The sequence below is a fragment of the Podarcis muralis genome, chromosome 4, assembly GCF_964188315.1.
Source record: "Podarcis muralis chromosome 4, rPodMur119.hap1.1, whole genome shotgun sequence".
NCBI classification, from domain to species: Eukaryota; Metazoa; Chordata; class Lepidosauria; order Squamata; family Lacertidae; genus Podarcis; species Podarcis muralis.
Genome location: NC_135658.1, coordinates 7,311,529 through 7,324,517, shown reverse-complemented (window position 1 = coordinate 7,324,517; position 12,989 = coordinate 7,311,529). Strand labels below are relative to the sequence as shown.

The 12,989-nt window shown below is 44.7% G+C and overlaps 1 protein-coding gene across 1 annotated transcript in view; it reads left to right on the top strand.

Moving 5' to 3' along the window:
* Nucleotides 1–12,989, top strand: part of PGM2L1 (phosphoglucomutase 2 like 1) — a 45,065-nt gene that overhangs the window by 19,568 nt on the left and 12,508 nt on the right. The window contains exons 3-8 of the mRNA XM_028725816.2: nt 3,454–3,560; nt 5,741–5,825; nt 7,061–7,144; nt 10,871–11,064; nt 11,770–11,959; nt 12,066–12,163. Of these exons, the coding sequence (XP_028581649.2) occupies nt 3,454–3,560; nt 5,741–5,825; nt 7,061–7,144; nt 10,871–11,064; nt 11,770–11,959; nt 12,066–12,163 (758 nt within the window). The remainder of the gene's footprint in view (nt 1–3,453; nt 3,561–5,740; nt 5,826–7,060; nt 7,145–10,870; nt 11,065–11,769; nt 11,960–12,065; nt 12,164–12,989) is intronic.

Genomic DNA, 12,989 nt, shown 5'->3' with positions numbered 1-12,989 from the left:
GTGTTCCGGAGGCTTCAGGTTCCTTTTGCTGAAGCCAGGAGAGTCTTGCTCTCCCGGCTTCAGCAGAGAGGGAGAGCTGCGCAGCACCCCTTCAGTGAAGCGGGAGGAGAAATGGAAGGGGCTCCGTTTCTCCTGCCGCTTCGCTGAAGGGGCGCTGAGCAGAGAGGGGGAGAATTTTTTTTCTTGTTCTCCCCCTCTAAAACAAGGTGCGTCCTATGGTCCGGTGCGTCCTATAGAGCGAAAAATACGGTAAGTACTTAACCCGAGGTACCACTGTACAGGTATACCTTAGATAATTGAATATAACTATTTGATATAAGTTGTTTATTTTAAAGTTATGTTTTTATTATTACTTTTTTGTATTGGATCAGAGTGTTATAAAACCATCTTTGTTGTCTATTTTGTTGTTTCTTCAGCTTGTAAACCAACTTGTGTATAGTAATGTAGAAGGTAGTAATGTAGAAAGGCGGTATACAAATTAAAAGTGAAATGAAATGAAATATTTAGATTGGGAAGATTATTCCCCTTAGGACAGACTGGTTAATGGCCTTGGGTTGCATATGCCCTCCTGTATCGTATCCTGGCTGGCTTGCTAATACCATTTGGAACTATTTGCTAATCAAGCGCTTACTGTGGTGCAGCTGCTCTCCTCTTTTGGCACACACCCGCCTGGGTTGCATCTGGCAGGCTGGCATGGGAATGGGGAGTTGGCCACCTTTGGCACCTTACAGCTCAGATTCTGGAGCTCCCTGTTCTTACGCTTTTGTGGGGGAAAGAGGCAGTATGAAACTATGTCCACCGTTCTCCTTGCATGAATTTGCAGACCCCCAAGCCCTTCATGGTGTCCCAGCTAAATCTCTATCAAAGTCAGCATGATGGGGGAAAGGCTTTGCAGTGCAGTCATACTGAGCCTCAGATAAGCATGCTAACTAGCTGGTCAGCAATCTCATGACTGAGATTTCTGCTGGCCGTGGCTGAAGTGCCAGGAGCTTAATCAGCATTCAGGTTTTGAGCCTCTCTCTATGTTGGCTTTGTGCTGAATCAAGAGAAGAGGTGTCCTATGTGGTACACAATCTGAGCCACAACCATGCTGGATTTGCGGGAAGCTGAAGAAAAAGGGCTTTTCGATATGAGCAGCTCCATTATTTCAACCATTCTGAAAGTGAAATTGGTACTAAAAGTTCTCCCAGACCAAGTAAAATTACAAACTGTGGCATTGCATTTGGAAAGGGCGAGGTGTTGCTTGCTACCCTGTGGAACCATCTTCTTAATCAGAGACCTCAAGTGCAGACTGCTACAAAACATGCTGGGGCTGGCATCAGTTGCATTTTGCACTAAGCATAATTTCTGATGCCAAGTCCTAGGGACTCCTTGGAGAGTCCATGGCAGAGGTCTAGTTTGGATGTTCATGTTGTTGTTGTTGTTGTTGTTGTTGTTGTTTAGTCGTTTAGTCGTGTCCGACTCTTCGTGACCCCATGGACCAGAGCACGCCAGGCACTCCTGTCTTCCACTGCCTCCCGCAGTTTGGTCAAACTCATGCTGGTAACCTCGAAAACACTATCCAACCATCTTGTCCTCTGTCGCCCCCTTCTCCTTGTGCCCTCCATCTTTCCCAGCATCAGTGTCTTCTCCAGGGAGTCTTCTCTTCTCATGAGGTGGCCAAAGTACTGGAGCCTCAGCTTCACGATCTGTCCTTCCAGTGAGCACTCAGGGCTGATTTCCTTAAGAATGGATGCATTTGATCTTCTTGCAGTCCATGGGACTCTCAAGAGTCTTCTCCAGCACCATAATTCAAAAGCATCAATTCTTCGGCGATCAGCCTTCTTTATGGTCCAGCTCTCACTTCCATACATCACTACTGGGAAGACCATTGGATGTTCATACCACAGCTGAATAAGCTGGATGAGCATGATCCGTTTGCCCATGCATGTCATCCTCATGCAAAAAACCAATGGATTTCCGTATGGTAGTGTTTTTAATGTCAATTTGTACACTGCTTAGAAATAAATAAATGATCACACCAATTCTCACAGTGCTATAATAAACCAGGAAGTCTTCAGTTAACCATAATTTCCTGTTAATGTCTAAACAGGGCCACCATGGTTACCAACTTTGGGAAAAGGCTGGTTCTTAAAACATGGGTTGAAGATGGCTCACTATCCTGGCCTATTCCAAGCCTGGTAACCATATTTTAAATATTTTCCCTGAGTGGGAAAGGGTCTATGAGTATAGACACAATATTTGTTCATATTAGCTAAATAAACTGAGCTATGGTGGTTTGAATTGGGCCACAGTGTTCTACAACTGCAGATGCCATGTTTGCTGGAGACTGTATGAATAAGTAATAGCCATTATTATGTGAAGAATAATTTGCTTTACTGTTGAGTAAATACAGTGGTACCCTGGGTTAAGAACTTAATTTGTTCTGGAGGTCCGTTCTTAACCTGAAACTGTTCTTAACCTGAGGTACCACGTTAGCTAATGGGGCCTCCCGCTGCCGCCGCTGAGCGATTTCCTTTCTCATCCTGAAGCAAAGTTCTTAACACGAGGTACTGTTTCTGGGTTAGTGGAGTCTGTAACCTGAAGCCTCTGTAACACGAGGTACCACTGTACCATTCATTGTGAAGGTTTGCTAACAGGGGTGGGGAACCTCCAGCCTGTGGGCCAGTCTTGACCTGCTGCCAAGGTTGTCCCATAAGGTTATTTTCCCCAAACCACACCCTCCTGACCATCTGTTTACATCACTGGGTGATGTCAGTTGATGTGTGGAGTTCAGTCCTGCTTGGCTGCTGCTTTGCTAGTGAAGCAGACCCTTTCCCCGTGGGTCGCCTTTAGAGAACCCCCATGGTACCACCCATCTTTCAGTCGCCTGGCATAATTGCGACATCAGATGATTGATAGGTGGATGGCCTTACCCATCTGTCAGAGTTGGCCCATGGATTGGGGGAAGCTAAAGATTTGGCTTTCTGGGCCAGAAAGATTCCTCATACCTGGCTTACTATGGAGGGAACCTTTTCATTGAATAGCACTGGAGACAGTTGGTAAGGGTGAATTAAAGTCAAATTTATGGATTTCCTTTTGTTTCTCTTGCCTTGCTGATGGCAGTCATCAGTGCCCGATTTGAGACTATGGTTGGCCAAGGTTCAGATGTTCCACCTGCTCCCCAACTAGGAGGCTTTGGGTAATTAACTTGGTGTAGCCAACGTGGCAGGACTGATGTGAAGTTACAAATGAGAAAACATTGTACTATAGCTTCTCCTGAGATTGCTCAATAAAGAAGGAAACAACTCTAATTGATAATATAATTTGTCCACCATGACAAATTCAGATTACATAATTGGGACAGAGAATTCTTTATTACAACTTCCCTGTGCCAGGGGAATAGGGAAGGTCTGAAAACCTAATCAAATAGGAGGCTTTATGCATGGGACTTCTCTGTTTACTTTGCTGCAGGGGATGTACAAATACCTTGAGAAATCGTTTCCAGACTTCAAGCAACGTGGTTTTGTTGTTGGATATGACACGCGAGGCCAGATAACCAGCAGTTGCAGCAGCTTAAGGTATGGGCTTTGTTGGGAGTAGAAACAAGATTGCCATGGAATGACTAAGTCCCCTTTGCACTAAGCAGAAATCAAACTTTTAAAATTTGAAGATAAGAAGAAACATGGACGATATATCAGTTCTTTTTGAATGTGAACTTTTGTATCTGAAAGCGTCACGAAGGCGTAGCCTCCGTTCTGCCACATTACAGATCTCATTTCAGTCATAAGGGGCAGTTTGGTGGATGAAGTCAGGCACAGAGTAACTCAAGCCATGGATTTGATACTTAGGCGTTACACCTGTTGCACAGGCCTGGCTCTTTTCATTAAATGCATAATTTGTGTCAGGTCCTACAGATAAGACCTAGGATCAGGCAGATTTGCAGAACCTCTGCCCAAGCCTCCCTGATGCTTTAAAAACTTCTCTCAAAAGCCACTGAACTATTTAATATGAGGACAGTTCAAGAGAGACCTTCTGGCAGTGTGTGTGTATTATTGTATTTTCTTTGAGTTTCAGTAGTTTAGAATTAGAGAGCAGATATGTCCCATGTTTGGCACATTACAGACATCAAATTGTGCCCCCTGGAGGGAGAGAACCATAGTAGATTTAGAGTGCAGACAAACATAGTGTAAGTATAAGGAACATAGTTCCAGTTACAGATAGGTAGCCGTGTTGGTCTGCCATAGTCAAAACAAAAAAATTCCTTCCAGTAGCACCTTAAAGACCAACTAAGTTAGTTCTTGGTATGAGCTTTCGTGTGCATGCACACTTCTTCAGATGCACAGTGTATCTGAAGAAGTGTGCATGCACATGAAAGCTCATACCAAGAACTAACTTAGTTGGTCTTTAAGGTGCTACTGGAAGGAATTTTTTTGTTTTGTATAAGGAACATAGTCAGCCTAGCTTCCTTCTTGCCTTGCAACTCAAATCACAGGTGTTTGTACCAGTGAACTGAATGCTGACTCAGCTCTCCGTCTCAAGCATAACACAATAGGAGCCCTGCTGGATTGGACCAAAAGCCTAGTTGCTTCAGCATCCTGTTTCCCACATTGCCCAGCCAGAAGCCCTCAAAAAGCCCACATGAACACCATAGCCCTCCTGCTGTTCTTTCCCCAGTGCCACATCCAGAGGCACATGCTGCCTGCCTCTGATCCTGGAGGTGGCATAGTGCTGCCATGACCAGCAGCTGCTGATAGCCTTTTCTGCCATGAATTCAACTAATCCCCTCTTAAAGCTGTCCAAGTTGATTGTCATCAAGTGGGACTTCCCTGCATTCTGTCCTGAACTGACCCCCACTATTTATCTACATTAGATGATCCCAAATTATAGTCTTATTAGATGAGGGGGAGAAAATCCTCCCTATCCACTTTCTCTGCACCAGGCACAATTTTATATTTCTCTGTCATATTTCCCCTTACGCACCTTAAGAAGCCCCCAACAGTGCGCTCTTTCCTTGTGTGAGAGTAGATCTAGACTCCAGATTATTTTGATTGCCTGTCTCTGCATGTTTTCCAGCTCTACAATATCCTTTTTTTGAGATGTGGCAACTAGAACCGTGCATAGTATTCCAGGTATGGCAATACTATAAAGGACCCCTGACCATTAGGTCCAGTCGTGGCCGACTCTGGCGTCGCTATATTGGCCGAGGGAGCCGGCGTACAGCTTCCGGGTCATGTGCCCAGCATGACTAAGCCACTTCTGGCGAACCAGAGCAGCGCACGGAAACACAGTTTACCTTCCCGCCGGAGCGGTACCTATTTATCTACTTGCACTTTGACATGCTTTCGAACTGCTAGGTTGGCAGGAGCAGGGACCGAGCAACGGGAGCACACCCCATCGCGGGGATTCGAACCGCCAACCTTCTGATCGGCAAGACCTAGGCTCTGTGGTTTAACCCACAGCGCCACCTGTGTCCCTTAGATACTGTAGATACTTAGATACTATAGATCAATACTATAGATGCCTATAAAAGCATAGTGATATTTGCAGTTTATTGTTGATCCCTTTCGTAATGATTCTTAACAGGGAAGCTACCCTTTGCACAGCTGCCCTACATTGGGTCAGGTGACATTACCCATTTATTTCTCCATTTGCCACTTTCTTCTTCTTCTTTTTAAAAAGGAAATGGGAATTTGTCTTGTCTTAGGATTTTGGGGAGAGTGCAATGGACAGGAGCATTATCATTCTTTGTCTTCCACAGACTTGCAAAGCTCACAGCAGCAGTCCTGCTTGCTAAGGGTGTACCTGTCTACCTGTTCTCAAGATATGTTCCCACTCCTTTTGTGGTAAGTCCATCCTTATACTATTATTGGGAACATGGCCATCAGGTCCTAAACTGGATCCACATCTCTAGTGCGAAACCTTATTGAATGTTGTGGCACAGCAGTCCCTGGGGTAAGAAATGAATGATTGGATTGATCACAGTTAGTTTGCTTGCTGTAAGGGCTAGCATTTACATACGGTAATGGAGCAGTGGTGTGCTTGATACTTAAAGTAGAAAATAGAATTCTGAATAATGTCAGGCCTTGGCTTGATGAAATTACCGGTACATATCCTCTGGTGATCCTTTGCTAGAGTCGGAATAGGTGGCTTGAACCCCTGTTTCAAAACCATTTGAAATCTGTTGCAACATCGACATCTATATGTCAGATGCTTGGGGGGGTTATTTTTTGTTTTCTTTTTGTTTTCACTATTTATTTTGTGCTTTTACCCTGTATTTTTATCTTGCCAACCACCCTGAGATCTTTGGGTGAAGGGTGGTATATAAATTTGATCAATCAAATAATTAAATGAGGGGGGTGAATATGTGTTACTTGAAGTCTCTTGGAGCTGCAATTCTTTCTCAGACCAGAAATTGCACAAATAACATTGCGGAAGGTCTGCCCACTGAACATATCTCGACTTATGGCAGGTGTGCTCCTCAAATGTATGGATTACCATTATTACCATTTGTAGCACTTGCTTTCCAGAGTCGTGAAAGGTCAAAATCCTGGGCCCCAACCCATCTCAGCATGCGCAGTAGACGTTTGAACTCTTCCCTTGGGTATGGCGTGGCTTGCGCTTAGAAGCAAGACCCGAAGCCTTTGCTTTCATGTGCCTGGGGCTTTCTGGACTGCAGCCTTGGGTGCAATACAGAGAGAGCTGAACATGTTTTCAGGCCTTTTGATATCATTGGAATGTGCATGTCTTCCAGGACACAACACCATCTTGGGCTCAGTTAGGCATATTGATTTTCCTGTATCTTTGGCACTAAGCTTATGAACAGCTCTGAGCACTTACAATAACTTGCTTGTTTAGAGGATGTGACTTGGGAAATATCTAGGGATTCTTCTTTTGTTTAATAGCATTGTTAAGCCAAAAACGCTGCTTAACTCAAAGGTCCTACTGGCAGTTGTCATTCAAGGGTCCACATATTCTTCTTGCATCAGTTGTCCAGGCGCTTGGAATATCCTGAGTTCCTGTCTGGGCTGTTTCGGAAATTCTGGCATGCTGGAGAGTGAATGTGATTTTTGTCTTGCAGCCCTACGCAGTTCAGCAGCTCAGAGCTGTAGCTGGGGTGATGATTACTGCTTCCCATAACCGTAAGGAAGACAATGGCTACAAGGTACGTCGGAGAACTCTCTAGATGCCTGCTAGCTTTTAACAATCCTTTAAATCAAGAGTCTAAGAAAAGATCTGTGTTAGATACTGGAATTGTTTGGGGAAAGGTCATAAATCAGCGGTAGAGCAGATGGTCCTAGGTTCAATCCCCAGTGGCATATTTAGATAGGGCTGGAAAAAACTCCTGTATGAAACCCTCAAGAGTCACTGCCAATCAGTGTAGACAGTACTGAGCTAAATGGATTCAATGGTGTATATGTGTGTGTGTGTGTGCGTGTGTGTGTGTGTGTGTGTGTGTGTGTGTGAATGAATTTAAACAAAACATATTACCGTATTTTTTGCACCATAACACTCACTTTTTTCCTTCTAGAAAGTAAGGGGAAATGTCTGTGCGTGTTATGGAGCGAATGCCTATGGGTGGCGGGGGGGATCTGCTGCAGTCGTGAGCAGAGGATCCATGGTTCCCCTTCCTTCCCTCCTCCGTGGCTCACTTTGAAACAGCAAAGCGGGAGAAGAGCCGCTGAGTGGGGAGGAGAGAGGGACAGAGAGCCTGCTTGCTTTAAAGGAGCAAAGCGGGAGAGGAGAGGGGCCGCTTACACGAGTGTAAGCGGCTCCTGTCCGGTTGGCTCCTTTAAAGCAAGCAGGCTCTGTGTCCCTCTCTCCTCCCCACTCAGCTCGCTAAATAGCAGCAAAGTTTTTCAGCTCGATAAGCCGGGGAGGAGCGGGGAGGAGAGAGAAAAGCAGAGCCTGCTTGCTTTAAAGGAGCAAAGTGGGAGAGGAGAGGAGCCTTCTCCCCTTATACCCCTCTTCTTCATTATAAGCAGCATCCTTCTCCACCCACCCCACACGTGTTCCTTGTCCCTTGAGTGCTTTTCATTCCCTCCCCACTTAAAACGTGGTTACAAAGCATGGATTCACATGGATCCTCAGGATTTTTGCACTGGGTCACCCCAAATTCACCATCAGATCGCATAGCATGTCCATGGCTACATCTTGCACCAAAAAAAATCACGCACCCACTGTTGCCTGGGGCTGCAGTAGTGCAAAAACGTGGTTACAAAGCATGGATCCACATGGATCCTCAGGATTTTTGCATTGAACTACTCCAAACTCACTGTCAAATCACATGTCTGTGGCCACAGCATGAACCACAAAAATCATACATCCACTGTTTCGTTTAGAATATTTTTTTCTTGTTTTCCTCCTCTAAAAACTACATGTGTGTTATGGTCTGGTGCGTGTTATAGAGCGAAAAATACGGTATTTTAAAACATATCATCCCCATTTCCCCCCTCCCCCCAATAAAACAACCCCCTCCCCCCCCCGACTTCCCTCAGTTCCACTCTGGTTTCTCTATAGATGCTATTCTCTGCCTGTTACAAAATTGTATAAATCCTTAATTTAGCTGACTGATTATTATCAATAAAAAGTTTGTGAGTGTTTATTCAAAGCCTGCCAAGGAGTCCAGTTCACTTTGTTGCTTCTTTAAATACTTTGTAAAAGGTTCCCATTCATTTTTAAAGTCACAGTTATCCTTAGTTTATCCTTAGTCTCGTAGTTTATGTGTCAGTTTTGCCAGTTCTGCATAGTCCATCAGTTTCTCTTGCCATAGTTCTTTAGTTGGGGTTTCCTCATTCTTCCATCCTTGTGGATGGATCCAATGGTCTGACCTGATGTCAGGAAGTTTCCAGACTGTAATATTCTGGAAAATGCTCAAGAATGGAACACCACATACTGTATGTTCTGTTAGTGGAATAATTGCCTTTTAATGAAAATAAACGCATGCTTTCTGCTTTGGTTCTTTGGCCCCTACTGGTTTGCGCAGACCGTAAATCAGGGGTAGGCAACCTAAGGCCCATGGGCCACAAGCGGCCCACAGGGGTCATTTAACTGGCCCACTAGCCGCCCCTGAACCGAACAGACTGCTCGGTGAGTCCCCGCACGCTGCGTTAAACTGGTGCAGCGCGGTGCAGGGACTCTTTTCCGTGGCGCCGGAAATCGTGCCTGTGCATGCACAGACAGCGGAAATCATGTCTGCGCAGACGCCGGAAGTCGCTGGCGCGCACAGTCCGGCCCACAGAGGGATCTCCACTGGAGTGAACCAACCCAGGCGAGGTAAACCTTGCCAACCCCTGCAATAAATTGTTCTTATTTCTGTGTTTATACGTAAAACATCTGCTAAAACTTGGTTGCTGAGACTTGCAGGTGGGGAGAGCTCAGTGCTACTTGCAGGCTTCCCATAGACAAACAGATGTGATAGTAATTTATTATTTGTACCCCGCCCATCTGGCTGGGTTTCCCCAGCCACTGTGGGCGGCTTCCAACAAAGATTAAAAATACATTAAAATGTCACACATTAAAAACTTCCCTGTCCACTGTAAGAACAAGGATGCTGGGCTAAATGGACCTTTGGCCTGGTCCATCTGCCGAGCTCTGCTCCAAGGGAGAGTGAATGGAGTTTTTCACACTTTGGTGAAAAGACTTTTTATTTTGACACCCCCAGAAGTATTGAAAGCTGGCATTGTAGGTGCATTTCCATGTCATCAGGTATCATTTTAACACAACTTTAAAGGGAACCTGTCTGAATGATCAGCACAGAGCAACAAGAAACCCCCTCTTTCCAAATAGCCCCTGGCCTTTACAAATACTAGGGTTGTATTCAACTAACTTTTACTTGGAGCAGACTCATTGAACTTAATGGCTATAAATAACTTAGGCTTGTTGATTTCAGTGGATCTATGCAGAGTAAAAGTTGGTTGAATACAATCCATGGATTGTTGTATCCTCCCAGTTTGGGATATAATGAATTACTGTCTTTACTATGAATTTCTAAAAGTAGATAATAAAACACCAACCACAGCTTTTTATTATTCTGATACATCAGACTATCAAATATTGACTTATTTGCCCTTCAGAGTTCTTTCTAAACTGGAACTTAGTTCTGTATTGCTAAATGAGCATGTATGTTTATTGATCATTTCAATTTTGTTTTCAAAAATACAAACCAAGTGGAGAATACTTACATAGAAAAGTGATATACCAGCACCGCTTTTGAAAAAGTGTGCTGCTGTTGCATTTTATAGATCGAGGCTTTTTCAGCCCACATGAAGTCAAAGCAGGCAGAACAGCAGATATGACGCTTAGCTTCTTACAGCAGGCTACAGTCTAGCCCTGCAAGCCCGCCCACCCACATTTCTCTCCAGGCAAGCAGGAGGTATTAGCTGGACAGAAGCACTTGAGGAGGGCTTCTAAGGAGCCGTGGTCTGGTGAGACTTCTGAGAGCCAAGTATAAATGGCTGAGGGGCCACATTGGCCCCTAGGCCTCAGGTTCCTCACTTTTCTCGTAGAGCTTGCATCACTACATGCATTCTTTTTCTTCTTTTTTAAAGAATTTTTAAATTAATTTTCTTTTCTATTATTTAAAAACATCTCATATCAATGACATACATATTACACATCATCACCCCCTCCCTCCCGGACTTCCCTCAGCTTCCATTTCTGATTTATTGCCTCCTTATTATACCGCTGTTTTATACAATCCACTATATCATTCCTTCATCACGTTAATTGTTCTTTATCAATAAAGATGTGAATGTTTCTTTAAACATCACCACATGCATTCTCGTGCTGTAGTTGCTGAACGTTTGGCATTTAAATTTAGGAGTGCTCAGACCCTGCCCAGAGGTCTTGCAGTGATTGAGCTCTTACCCTTTCCCAACTCTCACGTTAGGTATACTGGGAAAATGGCGCTCAGATCACATCTCCTCATGACAAAGAAATCCTGAAGTGTATAGAAGAATGTGTTGAGCCGTGGAACGACTCCTGGAATGAGAATCTGGTAGAAAGCAGCCCTCTTATGCGAGATCCCTTGAAGGAAATCTGTGCAAGCTACATGGAGGACCTGAAAAAGATCTGTTACCATAGGTAAGAAAATCAAAGCACAACTCCTGTAAGCATCAATTCCATATGTTAGAAGCCCTCAAAGGTGGAGGTTCAGAACTGGAAGCAGGTAAGATGCAAATTGTTTGTCTTGGGCGTAGATATTTGAACAAGAGCAGAAGAAGAGTGTGTATTTTTAAATTTTTGTTTATAAGACCACCTTTCTGGACAAAGACTACTGAAAGATGGCTACCACTGTAGAGGAAAACTTAGTTACCAAAGGTTAACTGAATAAAACTGACGTAGCCTGGTGCCTGAAAATTGAGAACAATGGAACCAGGCCACATTTCCCTGGGGAGAACATTCCACTGAAAAGGCTCATTCTCATACGGCCACCTTCTGCACCTCCCTCAGATTTTATGGTTAGTTTTGTATTTACTTTGGCTTCCCCCCCTTATTTGCTGTAAGCCACCCAGAGAACTTTACCAGACAGCGCACTTGAAGTCTAGGAGAAGGGCAAAGGTAATGGCTGAGCCCACATAAGATTTGCTGGTTATCCATGTCTATCATTTTTAGTTGCAGTGTCCCATGAAAGCCTGGCTCATTCTGCAAATGCTGGACAGGTGCTGTGAGCTGTTTTTATATGAAGTCTGCTTTGGCATCTGGGCAAGTCACCATCTCATGTGATGCCACACCACCTTTTGGGAACAATAGGTCTCCTATTAATCCATTCTGTTGTTTTCTTTATAGGGAGCTGAACACAAAGAGCAGCTTGAAATTTGTTCACACGTCCTTTCATGGGGTTGGGCACGACTATGTGCAGTTGGCTTTTCAGGCATTTGGCTTTCAGCCTCCCATTCCAGTTCCTGAACAAAAAGACCCAGATCCAGATTTCTCCACTGTAAAATGTCCAAATCCTGAAGAAGGAGAATCTGTGCTAGTAAGTTTGGCAGGCGATTGTGTCAACGGTTCTGTATGTAAATAAGGGCGGGCGAAACCGACTGGCTGTTTTGTGTTGAGTAAAAATAATAACTTTCCTCTTCCAGGAATTGTCTTTGAGGCTTGCGGAGAAGGAAGGTGCCAGGGTGGTGGTGGCAACTGACCCTGATGCAGACAGATTAGCTGTGGCAGAACTGCAGAAGAAGTAAGTGTGTGTTTGTATGTGAGAGAGAGTTTACCCTGTGAAGGGGAAAAGACGGGCAAGTCTTGTGGGTGTTCCTTGAGATGCAGGCCCATACTGACTAATGTTTGAATATCTAAACTTTTGTTTTAAAAATGAACCAGTAATTGTAAGTGGGGTGGTGGTAAGGTAAAGGTAAAGGGACCTCTGACCATTAGGTCCAGTCGTGACCGACTCTGGGGTTGCGGCGCTCATCTTGCTTTACTGGCCAAGGGAGCCGGCATACAGCTTCCGGGTCATGTGGTCAGCATGACTAAGCCGCTTCTGGCGAACCAGAGCAGCGCACGGAAACGCCGTTTACCTTCCCACCAGAGTGGTACCTATTTATCTACTTGCACTTGGACGTGCTTTCAAACTGCTAGGTGGGCAGGAGCTCATCCTGTTGCAAGGATTCGAACCGCTGACCTTCTGATAGGCTTTGTGGTTTAACCCACAGTGCCACTAAAAGCACATATAGCTGAAGTTCCCTGTGCTTCAGATATTCCAAGAAATTGAATTAAAGGGTTGGAAGGGACATGAAAATCCTCAGATCCCTCTATAGTCCAGGAATATATCTGCACCTGCCTCTCTCAGGCCACATCAGAAGAGAAACAAACAGATACACAGCACCAACGCATAAAAACAGCCTGGTTTCTGTTTTCCCTTCTGCCACCATCTCCATCCCCTCCCTACCACACCATTATCCCATGGCTCCATTCCAGTTAGCAAGCTCTTAGATTGTTTCTATACTGTACACAGCAAGGATCAGGGCTTTTTCCTTTCAGGGGGTACTCAGGGGTACTTGGTGCCA